The sequence below is a fragment of the Spermophilus citellus genome (genome assembly GCF_964194105.1).
Source record: "Spermophilus citellus genome assembly, chromosome: 6".
NCBI classification, from domain to species: domain Eukaryota; kingdom Metazoa; phylum Chordata; class Mammalia; order Rodentia; family Sciuridae; genus Spermophilus; species Spermophilus citellus.
This window is the reverse complement of record NC_138187.1, coordinates 111,999,357-112,020,886: the sequence shown is the minus strand read 5'-3', so window position 1 is coordinate 112,020,886 and position 21,530 is coordinate 111,999,357. Positions and strand designations below refer to the sequence as shown.

The following is a 21,530-nucleotide window of genomic DNA, read 5'->3' as shown; positions in this document are numbered from 1 at the left end:
CGGGGGTAAAATCTTGACCTTTTCTTCCAGCTACTTGGGTTAGCATTTCATTTTAATCAGTTTCAGATGAAACTGACAAGCCCAGAGCCTTGGGAATCTCAGTGCCCCTGACATCGGCCTCAGGTCTCTGGAACAGCTAGCCACAGAGGTTGGGCAGTGTGTGACCTGGCCTGACCCAGCTTCCCCTGGAGGAGGCAGCACTGAGGGTGGCCTTTCCGACACACAAGGTTTAATGGGAGCCTGTTCTCGCTCAATACCCTTGGGAAAAAAACAAGGCCTTTGCCTCCTGTTGTTTTTTTGAGGTGTGTTAGATTCGCTTGAAATCTGTTTCACTTAAAGGGGTCATTATCTGCCCAAAGTATGGAAATGTCAGCTTTCTTGGAGTGGGGTGCAACAGGGTCAGAGAAGGACAGCCTTCAGGAACCGTGAGATGCCCCTGGGGGTGCCTCTGAAGTAGGGGCGGCAGTACTGTGCTAGTCCAGTCTTGATTCCCCAGTCCCCTGAGACTGGCTCCTCTGGGGGCTTTGTTTCTCAGATGAACTTTTTCCCCCCTATTTTTTTGCTCCTCCCTCCCCACCTTTCTAGCCCTCAGCCACCAGGCAATCCTTAGGTTCCCTAGGCAGTTCCAGATTATGCTCAGAATGGGGCTGGTGGTGTAGCTCAGTGGTAGGGCACTGGCCCAGCATCCTTGAAGTCCTGGGCTCAGTCCTCAGCACTGAAAAAAATTAAAATAATAATAATAATCCAGGAAAGTACTGAATATAGATCTTAGAGTCAGCATTAGGCTGCTCCCACTGATTCACAAAGGCAAAAGGGTTTTTTTTTTTTTTTGTCACTTCATATTGTCAAATTGTCACTTGACATTGTTCTATTTGCAAATGGTTTACCTCTGACTCTCCCAAGGCAGGAAATACTCAGACCTCTTTGGAGGTACTATGCCAGGTTATGTCCATCAATGCTTGTTTATGCCTTCAGTTTTGATGCTTTTGTGTATATGCCTGACTCTGCATCCTCCTCAGCACTCATCAGCTTGTGAGTTTCTGGTGCATAGCTTTGGATTTGCTGCTGCGCATCTAGTAGGGTAACAGATCCAGGATAGTTGTTTAATAAGAAATGAATGAATTCACCTCCATTGAAAATAGAGTTGGCAATCAAATAACAGCCAAGGCTGTCTCAGGAAAGTGTTGAGGTTGAGCAGGGTAGCCACATGCACCAACACCTTCCCTGCTGAGCTGAGTAGGTGCTGAATCCCTGCCCCACTCCTCCTGTGCCCTCAGAGACACTGTCTCCGGTGACTATCTGCACACTACTGCCCTCCACTGGACATAGCCAAAGCTGCCCTGAGACCGGCCTCCTGTCAGTACTCAGGTTTCCTTTCCTCCCTATTTGGGACACAACTCCTGGGCAAACCGGTTTCTGGCTGGCTTCTCTTACCAGGTTTGTTTTACCCTGACTGCCTTGCATTGAATCCATGAAACCTGGGAAGGTACAAGAAGAACAAGGTCTTCTTTGACTCCTGGCATATACTGGGCTTGATAAATATTGAATGTGAGAAAATAAATGTAATGACACACATTCCTGGCATGCCAGCCCTACTTTGGACTATTATTATGATCATTAATGGAAGAATCCATTTAAGGACCTCCACCTGTTCTTAGTCTGGAACAGCTACACAGCTATTTTTAGAAGACAGCTTGGGCAAACAAAGGGAGACAAAAAAAAATCAAGCAGAAGAGTTCAAAACCAGTCATTCATCTCAATTTTAAAAATAATAATCTTTTGCAGTACTGGGGATGGAACCCAGGACCTTGTGCATGCTAGGCAAGCTGTCTCTCTACCAGTGAGCTACAGACCTCCCACCTCAAAAGGAAGCCCCGCTTCCTCCTTCTGCCTGCCTATGCAGTCCTTTGGTGAAAGATCTGGAACTGGAGATAAATGGAAGGGAAAGCAAACACAGATACTGTCAAATCTCAGGGATTAGACTGCTCTCTCCCTTGCTGTGACATGCTTTCTGGCTTCAGTCTTAGGTACTTGTAAACTTGTCTTATTGTCTCCACTCCTGACCTCATTCCTTTGTAAAACATGTGGCCCAATACAATGACTGCCCCGTAAAAGGTTTGTGATACATCACTATTGAATTCCTCAAAGTCAAATATCGTATAGGAGTGGCTAATAAATTGCTAAGGGTAACAATAAGTTTTAAGAAAGGAGGTTTCACATTTATTGCTTATATATTATTTTGATTTGCTGAGAAATTATTTTCATCTCCAAAAATGCAACTCCAGGGTTAGTTCAGGACCTGACAGGCAGTTGGACATATGAGTCTGAAGCTCAGGAACGAGGTCTTGACTAAGAACAAATCCAGCTGTCCTACGGTATAGATGTAGTAGATAAAACTCCAAGGTGTCACATAGGGATAACTTGAGATGGTGAAAGCAAAGTCCGATATATTGAGATCCTAATGCTGAAGGATCAGAGAGGCAGAGGAGACCAGGACAGAGACAGAGGGGAGGAGGATAAGCTAGGAAGAATGGGGTCCAAATAACCCAAGGGCATAGGAAGTTCAGGGACAAAAGAGTGGCCAGTGCCTCAAATGCAGCTGAATGACCTAGTCAAGAAAGGATTGAAAGGTATGTGATAGATATATGCATGTGAAGGTCAGCTGGAGACCCCTGAAGACATCCATTCCCAATACAGATACAGCTTCTGTATCACCAATACAGTTACATTTTCCAAAATTCAAAATTAATCACCTCACTTCCTGTTGTGATTACCATCTGCAGGTTTGCCCATTTGCTGGACCATCAAGAGCAATATCCATGCCAATCTGGGTAGTATAGTTTCTCAGACTTGGTTTCTTCATCTCATGTAAAGGAGAGTTGCAAAGTTCCATAACTCTTAGGGTCAAATCCTCATCTAAAAACCCATGGGGCTGGCAGGGCTTGGTGGTACACAGCTATAATCCCAGTGACTTGAAAAGTTGAGGCGGGAGGATCATGAATTCAAGGACAACCTAAGAAACTCAGTGAAGCCATAAGCATCTTAGTGAGATCCTAATTAAAATAAAAAATAAAAAAAAATGTCTGGGGATGTGGTTTAGTGATAAAGTACTGAGCTCAATACCCAGTATACAAACTAATAAATACATTCATAAAAAAAAATCCTTGAGGCCACATGTGTCCTGGAGTACATAGCTTGTTGGATTCTAGAAAGGTAATAGGATGCACATACCATGTATTACATAACACTGCCTGCAGAGTCTGCTGGGTTCCATTTGGTAATCAAACAACACCAAGTAGAACCAAAGGACTTTAAGCAACCTTAGTTGAGGTCAGGACTGAGATACTTTTATTTTCTAGAGCTTTTCAGATTTTTGGAATTGTGATAAGAATCATCCTGGCAGAGTTGTTTTAAGTCTCAAATGAGAGCTGTATATGGGAAAACGAAGCAGAAAAGGTAACTACAAAGGGCAAGAAGCCCTGCTCTTCCTGGATGAGAATGAAAGGAATTTTTCTTTTTCTGATATTGTGCCTGTGTGAGCAATTTATAAAGGATAAATTGATAGTTTTTGGAAGCCATGTCTCCATGGTTGGAAAGGAATGACCCAGTTTAAAGAATGCATCCGAGGGTGGCTGGAAACATTTGAATGATCAAGGGCAGTTGCCCTAACTTACTCCTCAACTTATTTATCTCCCTCTTCGGGGCCTGGGGCTGGGCTCTAAGCTGGAACTATAGGGTTGGGGAGCTTCACGATGGAAATCAGATTTTAACTGTCATCCTCCTTGCTGGGCTGTGAGCTCTGTGAGGCAGAGCATAACACAGCTCCAGGTCTTTGCCTGGGTGGGCACTTCAATTTTGGAGTGTTTTATTTTTTTCCTGAATCGAATTGAAATTGCTCTCTTATGTTCTTTGTTATGACAGAAGGCAAAGTTAGCATTGTCATAACTTCCATTGTTTTCATCTTCAGACAAAGATTCCTCTTCCCAGAGGGTCCTTTTGCCCAGCTCTGTCCCCTGTCTCTGCTCACTTCTGGTTTTTTTCCCCAATATTTATTTTTTAGTTGTAGTTGGACACTATACCTTTATTTTATTTATTTTTATGTGGTGCTGAGGATCGAACCCAGGGCCTCGCTTGTGCTAGGCGAGCACTCTACCACTGAGCCACAACCCCAGCCCCTTGCTTCTGTTCTTTATGGCTCCCACATCCCCACCTCACATGCCAACCCCTACACCCACCCACACACACCTTATTCTCATAACTGAGGACTTGGGCCCTTGGCTCATAGACTTCTTCTTCTTCATCTTATTCCCTTTCTTATTCACAAGTGAGTTTAGATGACCCAACTGGCCTCACCAGGAAGGAACCATTGCTCCTCTGAAAGGTTAAAACCTCACATTCAATCTATCTCTTTAGTTCCTTTTTCTTATTATATTGACTTCAAATTTCCTTGAAATTCTGAACCCTTAACTTTTCTCTTTGATTTAATTACCACTTATCTCACCTGCATCCCATGAATTATCACTTCAACCATTCTCTTTCCAGTACTGCCAACATTTTTGTCCCTTGGTCCTTCTGCATGACCTATATCTGCCATTTTCATTTTGGGTGCTGCTGGAGACAGACTCCAGGTAGGGATATACCCAGAGTGTAACTTCCAATGCCAGCAGGGCTTTCGGCTCTGCTTAACAGACTGCTTTTGAGGGTTTTGTTGACTTCCTTACTCATTCTTCACAATGGATTTTCCAAATCTTCTCCTAAACCCACTCTTGCTCTCCTATCTCAGAAGATGCATTTTAGGTGAAAAAGAAAATGTACCTTCTTGCCCCTGTATCTACACATTCACTTAGACTCTCACTCCTCTTTTTCTCCTTCCCCACTACTTCAAAGGCAATGGTGAACCTTCTCTTTTCACTTCTCTGTGCCTTTGATCTTCTCTTTACCTTTCTCCTTCAGATCTTGATTTCCTCAATTTCTCCATCTCTTCTGCATACTTCTCTGAAAGTTACAAACATTCACAGAATCTTTCCATCTTAAAACACAACATTTTTTTTAACCCGGTGTTCCCCTCTGATCACAATAATGCATTTATAGGGAACAGAATAAAGCAGCTTCCATCACTTTCCTACCTTTTCAGCCTCCTGCAGTGAGTTCCACCCTGAATTCTAGTCTACTGAGGCTTCTTTGGCACAAAGTCACCGTAGACCTCCAATAACTAGAAGCAGTTGATTCATTTTGGTTCTCATTGGACTTACACTCTTCCATCTGATACAACTGATCACTCCCTTTCCAGAACCCTCATCACCTCTCACTCTCAATCTCCTTTTACCTCCTTTATAATCTCTTCCTCTTTGGTGGACTCTATTTCTTCTCTCTAAATCTTTGTCCATATAATCATTACCCAGAGTTTGTCTTCTTACAGTATATTTTCTCCCTGAGAAAACTCAACTCAGACCTATCTGCTGATGACTTCTATATCAAACCTCTCCTGAATTTTCATGTAGAGAGGCTCAGCTCAGCTACCAGCCATCTCCACATCTCCACCTGAATGTCACAAAGAAACTTCATGCTTATCAAGTCTAGAAATTAATCACTGTCTTCCCTGATATGATATTTCCTAAACCTGTTCTTCCTTTCCCCCTACATCAGTCAATGGTAAAACCTCCTCCACTGACCTAAGAGTCATTCTCTACTCCTTTCTTTCCCTCATAGCCCTCATCCAATCACTGACCAAGTGAATCTCAAATCTGTAACTCTCCATTCCCAAACTAGTGCCTTAATTCAGATCCATATCCCATAGTCTCTCATGCCTTTATTATGCAATAGCATCTTTCCTCTCTCTTTTCTTTTTTCTTTTCTTTTCTTTTCTTTTCTTTTCTTTCTGTGCTAGAGATCAAACTCAGGGCCTTGTGCATGCGAGGCAAGCATTCTACCAATTGGAGCTATATCCTCAGCCCCTGCAGCATCTTACGAGGTGTCCCTGCCTCTGGGCTTGAACCACTTCAATTCAGTCTTTTTATTTTTTGGTACTGGGAATTTAACCCAGGGGTGCTTAACCACTGAGCAACATCCCCAGCCCATTTTTTATTCTTTTTATTTAGAGACAGGGTCTTGCTAAGCTGCTTAGGGCCTTGCTAAGTTGCTGAAGCTGGCTTTGAACTCTCGATCCTCCTTCCTCAATCTCTTGAGCCACTGTGATTACAGGCCTGCACAAGTGCATGCAGCTTTCAATCAGTCTTAACATGCAGCTGCAGCCCTGTAAAATGCAAATATGGTCAGAAGCAGGAAGAATGCTTGAGTGTTAGCCTGGGTAATATAGCAAGATAGGAACGGGGAAGGAGGAAGAGAAGAAGGAGAAAGAGGAAGAAAATTAATAAAAATAAGGGGGGCAGGATCTGTTTAAAGCCTTTCAAAGGACAAAAAGTACTAATCTATAGTAGCAGAAAGTATATCTGTGCTGGATAGGATGGCACACACCTGTAATTCCAGTGACTCCAGAGCCTGAGAAAGATGACTGCAAGTTCTAAGCCAGCCTCAGGACTTAGCAAGGCTCTCAACAACTTAGAAAGATCCTTTCTCAAAATAAAAATAAATAAATAAAAAGGGCTGGGGATGTAGCTCAGTGGTGAAGTGCCCCTGGGTTCAATCCCCAGTACCAAAAGAATTTTAAAAAATATATGTTTAAAACATATCCATAGGAATAGGAGTGAAAGTTTGGGAACTGAATATAAGGAAGCATGAGGGAAATTTCTGGAGATAAAAAATGTTCTATATCTTGATTGTGGTATTTAGGTATGTGGGTATATACCCAATGGGTATATACATTTGTCAAAATGCATGAAACTGTACACTTAAAATTGGTGTGTTTTATTATATGTAAAATATACCTCAATAAACTTTATTTGTAAAAGGTACCCTTCTATGGCACCAATGGCCTGATGGACAAAATTCAAATTTCATATCCTAGCATATTCAATGATATGGCTCCTCTCCTTTCTACTCTTCTCACGTCCCCTAAACACCTTTTATATTAATAGTTCACTGCAGATCTACAATGGGCCTCTTCCTTGCCTGCCAGTTCAACTTGTGTCAGCCTCTGTGAGCTTATTCCCCACCCCCAAATAACCATTCTTTTGGGCTCGCTGCACTGGCCCTAAATAAATATTTACCATAGAAAGTTTTTGGTTTCATTCCTGTTATGTGTCTCCCTTCCTTCACCAGACTATGTGTGTGATGGCTGGACCTTGTCATTTCATGCTTATATCTCCGCTCCTATCACAATCTTTGTGATTGAGCGGCTGATCAATCTTTGTTAAAGGAACCTGGGCTTCATTATTGCAGTCCAACCCAGGGGGCAACCGGAGAGACGCTGCCCCTCCACTCCTGCAGGAGGCGCTGTGGCAAACGCCATCCGTCGGCCTGCTCTTGACTTCCTTGGGCTACACGCTGGGGGCTCCGCCCCCTCCCTTGTAACATCCCTCTTGCCCATTGGACGAGCGCGGTCGGAGCTATCCAACGGAGCAAGGCGTTGGTGCGAGGAGGCACCACCATCTTTGAGCATCTGGGACTCCTACGTTGGTCGGCTACCGCAGGTTGTAGGTAGGTAGTGGGCCAGGCAGTGCCTACTCCGGTCCCTTAGGCTTGCTTCTCATTCCCATTCCATCCCAGGCCACGATGCCGCAGTACCAGACCTGGGAGGAGTTTAGCCGTGCGGCCGAAAAGCTCTACCTCGCTGACCCTATGAAGGTAAATAGTGGGGCCTCTGCCTCGGGTCCCGACCCGGGATCAGGATGTCTTCCCTGCCGTCCGCTCGAGCTCAGGGGTTTCTTTAGTATTTCCAGGAGGTGGTGGGAGGGAGCCGAGATGGACCCCGCCAAATCTAATTGTACCTGCTGTCCTCTCCCTATCCACGACTCGAGTGGCCCAGTGAGGTCCTGATCATCAGTTAGGATCGTTTCATTCGTAACCGTCAGTACGGACGCTTCCAGTCCCCGAACTTCCTCTATGGCTTTGATGGATTTACGTGTCTCTAAGGCCAGGGCTCCTCCCTCTGCAGCTCCGGATTCCTGTCCGTTAGGTGTCTTGGTGCCCGTTTTCCCTACCACCAAGATGTAAATAAATGTTCCTCGGATATATAAAACAGGGATGTTAATTCTTTTGACAGCCTAGGCTTTCTTTAAAGAAATCTGTTTGGAAGAGATATGTCCCTGCCCAAAGGGAGTTCTTAATGTTTTGAGGGTCCGTGGCCTTTTTTGAGAATGTTTGCACCCTGTTCCAGGAAAACGCACTTATGCATAAATGTTTGCAAAAGGTTTCATTCCCCACCTCACCATGCCAGATGTACTTCTGTGGGAAACACAAAGGGAAGATGCAGCCTATCCCTTAAGGAGCTGGTATTTTTGGAAGGTACTATGGATAAATGTGAATATATCCTTTGGAGAAGAAAGAAAAAGAAAAGCGGTTACTCTCAAGAAACGGGGCTCAGATTTTACTGAGATTTTCATTGATCAGTAAATAATATGAACTGTGTTTTAAAGGTATATTTTGGGCTGGTAACCTGTAACTCCCACGCCACATGTTGTTTATATTGAGCATCATTTAAATGGGGCAGCAAAATGTGTTGATACTATAATTAAAAATAGTATTAGACCCATGGAAAGACCTAAATAACCAAATTACTAAAACATTTTCAGTGCCATTTTTAAACTGATATAACAATAATACTTTATTAGTTTCATTTGTAAAATATTAAGGTTCTTCATAAAGTGATATAATAAATAATGAAGTGAATTAGATATTTTTGAATCAAGTACTTACTTGTGACACTAGTGAGTGCTGACTGTTCCATTTGGTGGTTTTCCTTTCCCCTGGTTACAGGGTCATTTGTTTCTTCAGTCAATCTATATACCATGAGATAGTATAAGATTTTTGTCCAAAAGCACCCACAGATTTATATATTCAAATATTTTTATATTTGAATATATAAATATTCAAATATTTTGAATCAAAATATTCAAATATTTTCAAAAAATATTTGTAAAGACAGTAAAGAATATACAGAGTCACCTTGAGAGGGGCTATATTTCAAGAATGTGGTAGTAGTTATAGGGCAAATGAAAATTAAAATAGTAATTGGAGAACATCACTGTGAACAAAAGCATTTCTAGACTAGACAAGAGGGAGAACCTTTCAGTTCTTCACCCAGCTGAATAATTTCAGTGGCCTAAAAACTCCTGCATCCTCAAGATGGCTTTAGTAGCTACTGCCTTTTAACTAATTTTTGGATGGAGAGGATGAAAAGAGTTTTATTGAGTGACAGGCATCTTTCATATATGTATAGTTTAGGGCCAGAGATGTGGTTTAGTGGAGAGTGCTTGCCTGGTAAGCATGAAGCCTGGGGTTCAAAAGAAGAAACAAAAACAGCAGAATGTATAATTGGAATGTGTATGTATAATTTATTTGAACAACTGCAGCAACTGTGTTAGTTAGCTTTGAGTCATTCGTGTCCATAATACTTAACAAAAGCAATTTAGAAGAGGGAAAGTTTATTTTGGACTCATGGGTTCAGAGGTCCATGGTAGGCCGATGCCATTTCTCTGAGTGAGGCAGAAGATCATGCCAATGGTGTGGTGGAAGAGAGCTTCTTAGCTCAGGGCAACCAGGAAACAGAGAAGAGGCCAGGGACAGATATAGCCCCTAAGGTCATGCTGCCAGTGACCCACTTCCTCTAGCTGTGCCCTCCCTGCATATAGTTAGCACCTAGAAGGCCATTCAGATTATTAATCCATCAAATGGATGAGTCTGCTGATGAGGTCAGAGCCCTCATGAATCATCATTGCTGCATTGCCCACAACATGAGCTTCTGGGGAAACATTCAAGATCCAAACCATGATAGCAACCCATTGAGGTGGGTAAATAAACAGTCTTAGATTCCATAAATTGTTTGCCTAATATCTAAGAGATTAAGCTGAAATACAGATTTAGGCTCTGAACTCCAAGTCCATTCTGCTTTTACCAGGGATAAAGAAAAAATTTTGGCCAGGTGCAGTGGTACACCCCTGTTATCCCAGTGACTTAGAATGCTGAGGCAAGAGGATCACAAGTTCAAAGTCAGCCTCAGCAACTTAGGGAGACTGTCTCAAAAAATAAAAAGGACTGGGATATAGCTCAGTTGGTAGAGTGCTTGACTCCCATGCACAAGGTCCTGAGTTCAATCCCCAGCACCACAAAAAAAGTAAATTAAAAAAAAAAAGGGTTGAGGGTGTGGCTCAGTGGTTAAGTGCTTCTGGGTTCAATTCCTGGTACTAAAAGAAAAAGAAAGAAAGAAAGAAAAGTTTTTTTTTTTTTTCAGGAATCTGGAGTCTATTTTCCAAAATCTCTGTCCTCTCATACCAGCATATTTAGGTTGATGATTGTATCTGTCATCTTTTACCACTCTCAACATAGCTCTAATTGAAAATGGTATTACTGATAGACTGTATAATAACTTCTTAGTTACTCGGTCTGCCCTTTTTAGTCTCTCCTTCACACTTGCTACAGCTGTCTAAAAAACAAAAATTGAATTGTTCCCTGCTTTAAAAATTTCATTGATTAATGAATAAAAGCCCCAACTCTCAGTCTCTGTCTGACCCTCTTTCCAGTCAGGCATCGTTTACCCCCATTTCCACCATCTTCAACTAAAGACTCAGTGAAACTACAGAATTCATCAGATCATTATTCAGAATACTTATCCTTTCTCCAACCTTCTTTCTTAGAGGGGGGAAAAATGCATTTTTCTTTTAGTCAACTTTTTGTCACTCTGACCAAAATACCTGACAAGAACAAATTAGACAAGGAAAGGTTTATTTTGACTTGCTGATGCAGAGATCTCCGTCCATGGTTAGTTGACTTCATTGCTTTGGGCCTGAAGTGAGACAGAAGAAAGGTGTGGTGAAAAAAGCTGCTTAGCTCAGGGCAGCCTGGAAGCAGAGCAGAGAGTGAGAAGCCAGGGACAAAATATAATTTCCAAGGTGTACACCCAGTGACCTCCTTACTCCAGCCTCATCCCACCTGTCTACAGTTACCACCCAGTAATCCATTGAAATTATTAATCCAGTAAATGGACTAATTTCCTTATTAGGTGATAGTTCTCATAACCTAATTATTTCACCTCTGAATGTTCCTGCATTAAGTGAGCTTTTTGGGAGGCATCTCATATCTAAATATAACACATTTTCAAGGAAAGAGTCACCTAAAAGAAGCGACTCTTTCCCTTCTCCCAGTGTAAATTGTTTTCTCTTTTTAGTAGTTTACCTATGTATGCCTTTATAGGCTTAATTAATTCTGTTTTATGTTTTGGTTATTTTGGTTGGTTGAATTCAAAGTTCCTAAGAGGGCAAAAATCTTTTTTTTTTTTTTTTTTTAAAGAGAGAGTGAGAGAGGAGAGAGAGAGAATTTTTAATATTTATTTTTTAGTTCTCGGCGGACACAACATCTTTGTTGGTATGTGGTGCTGAGGATCGAACCTGGGCCGCACGCATGCCAGGCAAGCGCGCTACCGCTTGAGCCACATCCCCAGCCCCAAGCAAAAATCTTGACTTTTTTCCTCTCCTTTCCTGGCACGTGCGTGACACAGTGGCTCAGGTGCCCCTTAAGCTACAAAACGGAACCCTATCTTACAGAACCATATGCCCTTTAACTCTCATTTCTTCTAGTGAAACCAGTGAGTATTCTCTTAACTGAGAGTTAAAACTTTATATAGTTGTCATGCTTAGTATATTTTTAAATTTTGGTTTCTTTTGTTTTTAAAATTAAATTTTTAAAAATAAGTAAAACGGTTTAATAGTTCAGTAAATATTTCACAAACATTCTGGTTATTATTTCTCGCTACTTAAATGCGGGTGAGTTCCTTTTCCCTTATCAAGACACATCTCCAAGAGATGTAACTTTTTTTGCAATCCCAGGAGTACAGAGAGCATAATGGGAAAAGTTGTAGGTTATAGTTGTATTATTAGCCCTTTTTAGTTTCCAGAATTGTTTTGACACTTTTTGTGCTACATTGTAAGCATTTTAAAACTATATTCCTGTTTTGGCTTGTAGATTCTTAGCAGTTTTTGAAACAGCTAGCTAAGCAAGAGTTACTGGTATTGTATAGCAAAAAAAAAAAAAAAAAAAAAAAAAACCCTGCTGATTATGCTTGCTTGCATCCATCAGTAAAAGAACAAAAAAAAGTTCACAGAATCTGGAAGTTACTGGATATTGTCTTATATTCTAATATCTGAACAATATCTTGGCTACTTAACTAGAATACTGAACAACATCAGTGTAAGTTTTTGGAAAAGTTGTTGCTAAGAGACTTCTTTTTGAATCTGCCTTCTGACAGCCATGGAAGGATAGAAACTCTGTCCAGAGATAGAAGCACTGTTTCCCTGAAAAATGAATTTGAGCTTTTTGTTTGTTTTTATTTTTGTGGTGGTGGGGATTAAACCCAGGGCTTCAGGCATGCTAGGCAAGTGCTCTACCACTGAGCTATATCTCCAGCACTATAATTGGACTTATTAACCAGCCATTTCTGCTTATTTGTTTTCCTTTTCCTGTTATTTCTCCATGACTAGGTGTGCTGGCATATATTCTCACTGGAAAAAAAAAGCCAAACTATCTTATAGTCTCACAGACATTCCCTGAGTATGAATATGCTTTGGGAGTTTTCTTTAGACTGGCTGCAATTATAATATCCAAGTTTTTAAAAAATATCTTTATTTATTTTTAAGTGGTGTTGAGGATTGAACCCAATGCCTCACATGTGCAAGGCAAGCACTCTACCACTGAGCTACAGCCCCAGCCCGCCCACCTTTTTTTTTTTTTTAAGTATTTAAAGTGTAGCACAAGGAATGAACTAAAATGACTTCTTTTTTTGAAACTTATAATTTCAGTAATGACAAGACTATAATAAAGATGCCTTTAGATGTTTTGGGTGTTTATTCTAAAAGGATCCTTTCAGCCTACCTGAAGACTAAATTATTTAGAGAAATGACATCTGACATATTTCTAAATATGTGTTTTTATTTCAGGCACGTGTCGTTCTCAAATATAGGCATTCTGATGGGAGTCTGTGTATTAAAGTAACAGATGATTTAGTTGTAAGTATACATTTTTATTTGTTGCATACTTTCAGATTTTTTTGAGTTGATCACTTGAAATTATTTATATATAGAATTTATGCAGATTACCCATTAGGATGCTTCTTTTGCCTTTTATTCCAAAATGATGAGCCTCATTCTAGAAGCTACTTTTATAGACATTCAAGAAATAATTTTACTTGCCTCATCATTGCAGCTTGTTAGGTGTGGCTTAACAGTTGCTTCCTCTGGATCGTAAGCAAAAGAAACAGAGACCAAAATTGAATATAGGAGAGGAAAGGTTTCATTTTTGATTGTGAGAGAAATAAACAATGGGGCTGGGTATATAGGTCCGTACTAGAGCACTTGCCTCACCTGCATGAGGCCCTGGGTTCAGTCCACAGCACCACAAAAAACAAAACAAGTAATAGTAAACAATGTATTTGAACACAAGTTATAGACTTTGTTATTGTATCTCTCTTCTTTCTTGATGTGCTTACTCTTCTTACTTCCTCACATCCCATTCCTTCCTTGGCCCTCTGTCATCTGGTTTGTACCACTCACACTGCTCTTGGTGAGAGCTCATGAGCAGCATCTTTTTTTCAAACCCAGTAGTCTCATCACTTCATATTTTGTTTGATCCTTGCTCATTTTGATACAAAGACTGCTCTCTCATGGAAATTATTATTTTGACACATGTAGCTAAATTTTATCTTGGCTTTCTTTGTTTCTGTCTCATTCTTTGATAATTGTTTCTTTGCTGTGTCTCCATAAATATTTGTTTCCCTAGAATTCTCTCCTTTGTTGTCTTTTTCATATTATGACATCTGGAGCAATTACTTCAGTTGAGTCCAGTATTGCTTATATCTGTGTCTCCTTGCAAGTTTGCGTGTTTAGTTCCCATTTTTCTTCTGATGTCCTGATTTAACTCTTAAGTATCTTTGCCTCAAATACTATTCAAAGTAAGTCCCTCCAGAGTGGAGCTTATCAGCTCTTTTCTGTCTGGCTCCTTCTCTTCCTACTTGAGTTGCATTGCCATCCACCTGGTCAGAAACCTTGGGATCATTTCCCTCATTCTCCTGTCCACTCATTGTTTATTTGAAACCTGTTTTGATCTCCTCATAAATCACACACACTTTGCTAGGCATTTGGAGATACTGATTCAAGAGCTCCTTCCTCATTTTTCCTGTCACAGACTCTCCATCTTTGCACTTACTCTCTTTATGTTTACGATTTTATCTCTTGTCTGGCCTGTTAGAATAGACTTCCAACTATATCCTTTCTTCTTTTGTTCACTCTTTATTGCTGCCACAATCTTTCTTTCTTCAATTTCATATTCCCCTATTCTCTGTTTTCTATGTTACTTAAGAGCTCCTTTAACATACTGTGGTTAGGCCTCTGCTTTTGAACATTTTGTTTCTTCCTTTGCAATATTGAATCCCACCCCCATTCCCAATATGGGAAGACTGATCATCTTTCAAAACCAGACTCATGAGGATTGTTTTATTTCTTTTTGATTTCTCTTGTGCTGTATCACAATTATCTTTTTAATAGACTTATTGCTGGGCTGGGGTTGTGGCTCAGTAGAAGAGGACGTCTATCTTGATCCAGAGAGTACTCAGTAAACATTTTAAAAAATAGATTAATTCTTCTAAAAAATCACTTTTGGTCATATATCATATTTGTGTCTGGGGTTCCATTATGAAGTTGCATGAAGTCAGAACTTTTAATGATTACCATGTTTCCTAAGGACCAGTTGAATCTGGTGGAATAACTAAAAATGTGGAAAAGGAAGAAAAAATTGAGATGATTCAAGAGGTCTGAATCCTAGCTTAACCATTTATTAGCATTTTGACCTTGGAAAAATTTGCCCTTCTGGATCTCAGTTTCCTCATCTATAAAATGCCTCATAATAATAGTCTATTTATTTCCTCATAATAATAGTCTGTTTACCTGATTGTGATGTTGTGGAAAGCAAACAAAATATGTGAAAGTATCTAGCATTAGTGCTTGTGACTTGTTAGATTAAATAAATGTATTCTTGAATCTTGAGCATTCCACATTGAGAAAAAGTTTAATTGTGATTATCCCAGAGTGGTTAAGATATACCTGCTGAAGAGAAACAGATATGCCTTGTTTTAAAAATGGGGAGGGGAAATGCAGAATAAATTTTAATACAAAGGCTTTATCTCAAGGTGATTTTTTTGTATGTGTGCCCCTCTGGTCTCAGTTTTGGCCAGAGGGATATCAAAGTCACCAAGAATAATTTGGAGGTTGCCAAGGACTTGTTTAAAAGTTTTTTCAAGTCTGACCGAGAACTCTGACATTTAGAAATAGAAAAGAAGGGCTGGGGATATAGCTCAGTTGGTAGAGTGCTTGCTTAGCATGCACAAGACCCTGGGTTCAATCCCCAGCAACATACACACACACACACACAAAAAAAAAAAAAAAAAAAAAAAAAAAAAAAAAGAAGAAGAAAGAAAAAGAAAAGAAATAGATAAGGAGAAGTGAATTTTTTTTAAAAAAGTCTTTATCTCCAAGTAATAGCTTTTTTGCCCCTCGTAATTTAAGGATCCATGTTAAGCAATATCAGAAATAATTTATTTGGCATTTTTTTATTCCATTTCCTAAAACTACTAAGAATTAAACCATATCTAGAAATATCCAGAAGGGACTAAAAAAAGTTTGTATATTGCCTTCACTAATTTTAAAAGCTGATAATTTCATCAGAAAACTTGGTCTTAAACTTTATTCATCATTATCTCCACATAGCTTTGATATTTTTTATGATTGCATGTATGTATCATTTTTCCCCCTAATCCCCCAAATGATTTATAATTTTCTCTTTCTTGGGCACTGGGTATTGAACCCTGGGGTGTTTTATCATTGAGTTATATATTCCCAGTCCTTTTTATTTTGAGACAAGGGCTTTATAAGTTGCTGAGGCTGACCTCACACTTAGGATCCTTTGCTTTATCGCCTCCCAAGTTTCTGGGTTTAATGTAGGCATGTACCACCATGTCTGCCTTAGTATGGCCTTATTACAAGGTTTCCATACAAATTTGTACAGTGTGTGGGTAATTTTTTTAATTAACTTATTTTTTTTTTAGTTTTAGGTGGACACAATATCTTTATTTTTATTTTTATGTGGTGCTGAGGATCGAACCCAGTGCCTCGCGCATGCCAGATGAGCACACTACCACTTGAGCCACATCCCCAGCCCTAAATTTTTTTTTTAAGTGAGTTCTTTAAAGACTACATGAATTCAGATCAGTTGGGCATGGTGAGGTTGAATTTCCAAGTTATTTAAGTTAATGACTTATTATAGGATCATTAGTTCCTGTTGTATAAAACTCATGTGGACCTCTAGGTGGGTTAAAGAAAAATGGACCTAATTACAAAATGCGAAAAGGCTGCCAGCTCAAAGTTGGTATGTTTGAAGATTTTAGAACAAATGGTTTTATGACTAACTATAAGCATATCTAAGGTTTTGGATTGGTTTAAAAATTATAATAAATACCTTCAGAAAATCAAGATTGGACAGACTTAGTTGATTTGATTTAATTATGCACCAGCTAGAAGCAGGGAATTCTAGACTTTGAAGAAAAATATTGTTAAACCCATAATTTCACAGATAGGGAACGGGATCCTAAGATTTTTTTTGGGGGGGGGGCTTTTTTTCCCACTGTAACTCAGTTATTAGTGACTGTGTTCCAGGAGAGAATATCTAATTTAAGTCCTTGAATTCTTCTCATCAGCCCACAACAGGATTTAATACATTACTAACTGATCATTTTTTAGAAGTTTCTGGTAGATATTGAATAATTTTGAATCCTCAGAAGTGGTATTCAAAATGCCATTCCTAAAGCCAGATATGGTGGTACATTCCTGTAGTCCTGCTGACTTGGAAGGCTGAGACAGGAGGATCACTAGTTTGATGCCTGCCCAGCAATTTAGCAAGGCCCTAAGTAACCTAGCAAGATTCTATCTCAAAATAAAAAACAAAAAGGGCTGTGGAATGTTTCTCAGTGGTAAAGTGACCCTGGGTCCAATCCCCTGTACCAAAAAAAAAATAAATAAATAAAAATACCATTCTTAAGGAATGTAATTGCTGGAAGCTTGTGAACTTGAGTGCAGTTTGTCCTTTGACTGTAGAGAAAATAGAGCAAAACAATAGTAGGAAGGACTCTCAGTTTTTCCTAATTACTGTTTTCACAGTGCCAGTATCTGGTTTTACTTAGTTAATATATAATTTTAAAATTTCTGACAGTGTTTGGTGTATAGAACAGATCAAGCTCAAGATGTAAAGAAGATTGAGAAATTCCACAGTCAACTAATGCGACTTATGGTAGCCAAGGAATCCCGCAGTGTTGCCATGGAAACGGACTGACTGGTTTGAAATGAAGACTCTTTTTGTCATGTTCTTAGGAAGTAAATATCTTTTGAATTTGAGGAAGTGTTGACAAAAAATACTTTATGTAACTAAGTGAGCTATTCAAAAGCTGAGAGATCTTTTTTTTTTTTGTACTTTATTTTTAATGTTTACTTTAGAGAGCTAGGAATATAAATGCTTTCTGTTAGAAAGCCATTATTTATCTTTAAAAATTAAATAAGAAATGCATCTGTCTCAGAAACTTTTTGCAGATTATTTGATGTTGGCCAAAATATACAATTATTTTCTGGTAAATTTATATTAGTAATTTAAAATGAAATACCAAAAAAAGCCAGTTCTTTCTTAAATTTAGTTTGTCTGTCTTTAAGAGAAAATTAAATGTAACCATTGTGCTGGATCATTATATTTCTTTTGGAACATAAAATTTGTGTTGTTAATAACCAATAAACTTATAGTAACTTTAATTAACTATACAAAATAGTATGGCTGATTATGTCCAGTAGGGTAGTCTCAGTTATATCTAAAAGTAGTTAAGAATAACATATTCTTTACTTTAAGCTTTTCCAATTTAAACTACCTTTTTTTTTGCTAATAAGGATTGAACCCAAGGGTGCTTAACCACTGAGCCACATCCCCAGTCCTCTTTTTATGTTTTATTTTGAGATAGGATCTCACTAATTGCTTAGAGCTCAGTTGCTGAGACTGACTTTGAACTTGCAGTCCTCCTGCCTCAGCCTCCTGAGTCACTGGGATTATAGGCATGCACCGCTGTGCCCAATTAAACTACATAGGGGATTTATAGTATCAGTATCAGCTTGTTAAGCAATGAATGACTGTGATAAAAACAACAGCAGTTATTTGAATACATGATCAGAATAATGATCAGTATAATGGACTGGAACCACTGTATTACAGAATATTTGCTACATATTTCCCATGAGAAATATTTCTCAGAAGGGCTAAGGTTTATATGAATTGTTAAACATTTGCATACTTCCATGATACCCCTGCCCATTTTCTTTTCTTACCTAAGCTGTTAAACATATTGTCATGCTGTTATAATGTTTTCTAGTAAACCAGAAATATGACATTATTTCATATTTATATTTGTAATTTGATTTTACTATCTAAATGTAATGTTCTTATGTTGATTCCTTGGGTGAAGTGAAGGCACTATGTTAAAATACATATATTTTTGTAGTAATTTGTCATGTTGAACATTTTAGTTTGGAAGGTTCCATTAGCCATATAAGAATTTTGGATTGTTTTAGAGGTCAGTAAATAAAAAGCATTACATAGATTTATGTTGTTTTGGTTGAAGTTTTTAACTTCTCAAAAATTATTGATTTCTTGACTAGAGCATACTGTATTCACTTAGTCTAAAGTAAGCCTCTAATGATACTGAAAGCATTTTTTGTTATTTTTCTCAGCACTTTTTTATTACATGACTTTTTAAAACTGTATGTTGATGGTTGGATTATTCTCCTGAATTAGAAAAGTAGCATCAAATACTATAGAGGTTTTTAGATTTCCAGTCTTTTCCCTCAAAATTAATGGGGCAATGATGGGGTTTGGCTTTTTTCCTTCTCATTTACAATTTTTCACTTTAACACTACTTTATAGAGACAGACCTGAAAGGGAGGGACTAGTTGCAGCTTATAGATGTTCAAGAGCAGAGGTTTAAAGTTACACTGCCCAAGTTGCAATATTGGCTCCGCTAGCTCCTAACTCTGTTCCACATAGGATACTTCTCTAAGTCTTTACTTTCTTCTCTGGAAATTGAGCTAACAACAGTACCTTCCTCATTGGTCTTTATGAGGATTAAATGGCATGATCCATTTTAAGATTTTTAGTACAGTGTCTAGAACACAGTAAAGAACAATAAACTGTACTACTATAATTATTATTAGGATGATTATTTTTGAGGAGGAGAAGAAAGAGTATAAGTAACCAGCTCTTTAAGTTTTCTCATGAGGATTTTTGCTCTTTTGTTGTGTTTTGTTTTGTTTTAGTGATGGTGGTTCAACCTAGGGCCTCGCACATGCTAGGCAAGCACTCTGCCCGTGATCCTTTGCCCATTTTATTTTTGTTCTGAGACAGGGTCTTGCTAAGTTGCACAGGCTGACTTCAAATTTATGATCTTCCTGCTTCAGCCTCCTGAGTACCTAGGATTACAGGCATGTGCTGCCATGTCCACATTTCTCATAAGTACTAGTTGGTAAGTATTAGTTGGGCTGGTTCCAGATAAAGATGGAGTAAGTGTGTCCTACTGTAGGTCTCCTGCTGTTAATGCATAAGCTATTTCTGGAAAGAAAATAGTAGCAGGTAGATTGGGGAAGACAAGAATTTGAAGTAATACTTACACAGTGGCAAGTCTTCCATTTTCCTCCCCTCTGCTGTCCTGCAGCTTGAACTCTGCACATTGGAAACTAGCATTCAGAGAGTGCCAGGAGCTCTCTAGATCTGGCTCAAGGAGTAGAAAAGGAAATTCTAATATTCAAAGAGAGTGCAGAAACCCTTTTGTTTCATTTTTCTTTCTGTTTTTTACATCCCGTCTTCCATAAAGTCCAGTGGTAGTGACACTGTTGACTATTGGCAGTGGGAATCTACAAGAGTCAGCTCTGAGACCAAGGACCCCTTCTTCAGTAGAGTTATGTTTCTGAAAGGATTAAATGGTATGATCCATTTTAAGATTTTTAGCACAGTGTCTGGAACATAGTAAAGCCAGTCCCCATTGTTTTTCCTCTCTGTCCTCCATCCATGTGGCCTTGGACACAAACACAGTGGCAAAAGTACACAGCCTCAGTCTTTTTGCCAAAGAACAAATAAAAGAAACCAGGAAGTATTGGGAAGATTACAGAGAGGAAGGAACTCTGCCACAGAATATTGATCCCATTAAGTTGTTTATGAACTCTTCAGTTCACCCTGCCCCCAAAACTACTCATGGATCTTATCTCATGCAGTATACCAAAGACTTGAAGAGCTGCGCTCAGGAAGACCACCACTCAGATCCCATGCTGGAAATTGGGAGATATTCACATGGAATAGGCCCAAATAGCCTTGCCAAAGTTTTAAAAGTTTAACTGATTCTGGAATCACAGCCCATATAAGGTAGGTTGAGCTGGAACCTAGCCAGGGTGCCTTCAGAATCAAACTGAAATTCAATATTCTTTACAGGATTTAAACAAGATCCAGAGCTTAATAACATTATTCAAAATCTTGGAATATAATCCAAAATTACTCAGGACACCAGGAAATGGGAAGATCTCAACTGTTATGGGAAAAGACAACAGATGCCAGCACTGAGATGTCACAGATGTTGAAATGATCTGATAAAGACATTAAAGCAGCTATTTAAAAAGTGTTCCAGCAAGGGCTGGGTTTGTCGCTCAGCGATAGAGCGCTTGTCTCGCATGAGTGAGGCACTGGGTTCGATCCGCAGTACCACATAAAAATAAATATAAATAAATAAATAAATAAAAACAAAATAAAGATATTGTGTCCATCTACAATTAAACACACACACACACACACATGTTCCAGCAAGTAATCATGAAAATTTGAAACCAGTGGGATGGTGGGGGGGGGGACATAATCTCAGCAAAGAAAAGATACAAAAAATATCCAAGTGGAAATTTTGAAAAACACAACAACCAAAATTTAAAGCTCACTAACTGGTCTCAGAATGGAGGAAAGTCCGTGAAAAGTAAGATAAACCAGTACAACTTACCTAATCTGAAGAGAGAAAAAGATTTGGGGGAAAAAAAAAAAAACATTATTTTTTTTGAAAAGAGCTTTGGAGACCTGTGGGACAGTAATAAAAGATCTAAAATTACACTGTCAGGGTTTCAAAAAGAGGAGAAAATGTAGTGCTGAAAAAAAAATTGAAGAAATATTAACTAGAAACTTTGCAAATTTTGTGAGAAACCTTTGTACTCAAGTTCCTGTCTACACCCAGATACATGATAATGAAACTGGGGAAAACTAAAGTGATACAGAAAGCATCCAGATAAAATAACTTATTACCTATAGGGAATCAATGA

General features: G+C 39.0%; 2 protein-coding genes across 4 annotated transcripts in view; both read left to right on the top strand.

Annotated features, from left to right (window-relative positions):
• The first annotated feature begins 7,494 nt into the window (after positions 1 to 7,494).
• On the top strand, positions 7,495 to 20,973 carry SRP9 (signal recognition particle 9). 2 transcript variants are annotated; one of them, XM_081297834.1, is made up of 4 exons: positions 7,495 to 7,596; positions 7,666 to 7,743; positions 13,047 to 13,115; positions 20,665 to 20,973. In XM_081297834.1, exons 2-4 carry the CDS (start codon positions 7,672 to 7,674, stop codon positions 20,791 to 20,793), a joined length of 270 nt encoding a protein of 89 aa, XP_081153960.1. In that variant the 5' UTR covers positions 7,495 to 7,596; positions 7,666 to 7,671; the 3' UTR covers positions 20,794 to 20,973. The 2 variants fall into 2 exon arrangements, with proteins under 2 accessions (XP_081153960.1, XP_081153961.1); XM_081297835.1 differs by lacking the exon at positions 20,665 to 20,973 and adding an exon at positions 17,365 to 18,787 and having other exon boundaries at positions 7,537 to 7,743.
• The window catches only part of EPHX1 (epoxide hydrolase 1), a 75,874-nt gene continuing 61,922 nt past the window's right edge, over positions 7,579 to 21,530 (top strand). Inside the window, exons 1-2 of one of the 2 annotated variants that reach the window (XM_081297830.1) lie at positions 7,579 to 7,596; positions 13,047 to 13,115. The gene's annotated coding sequence lies outside the window, so the exon portion shown is untranslated. Of the gene's footprint in view, positions 7,597 to 13,046; positions 13,116 to 21,530 lie in introns of those variants that run through there. The other variant, XM_081297829.1, reaches the window with a different exon arrangement.

Excerpts from the sequence above, each read along its gene's own strand:
- SRP9 (XM_081297834.1), top strand. The coding sequence starts at position 7,672 with ATGCCGCAGTACCAGACCTGGGAGGAGTTTAGCCGTGCGGCCGAAAAG. Across the intron at positions 7,744-13,046 it reads ACCTCGCTGACCCTATGAAG|GCACGTGTCGTTCTCAAATA; the intron begins GTAAATAGTGGG and ends TTTTTATTTCAG. Across the intron at positions 13,116-20,664 it reads AAGTAACAGATGATTTAGTT|GATTTAAACAAGATCCAGAG; the intron begins GTAAGTATACAT and ends TATTCTTTACAG.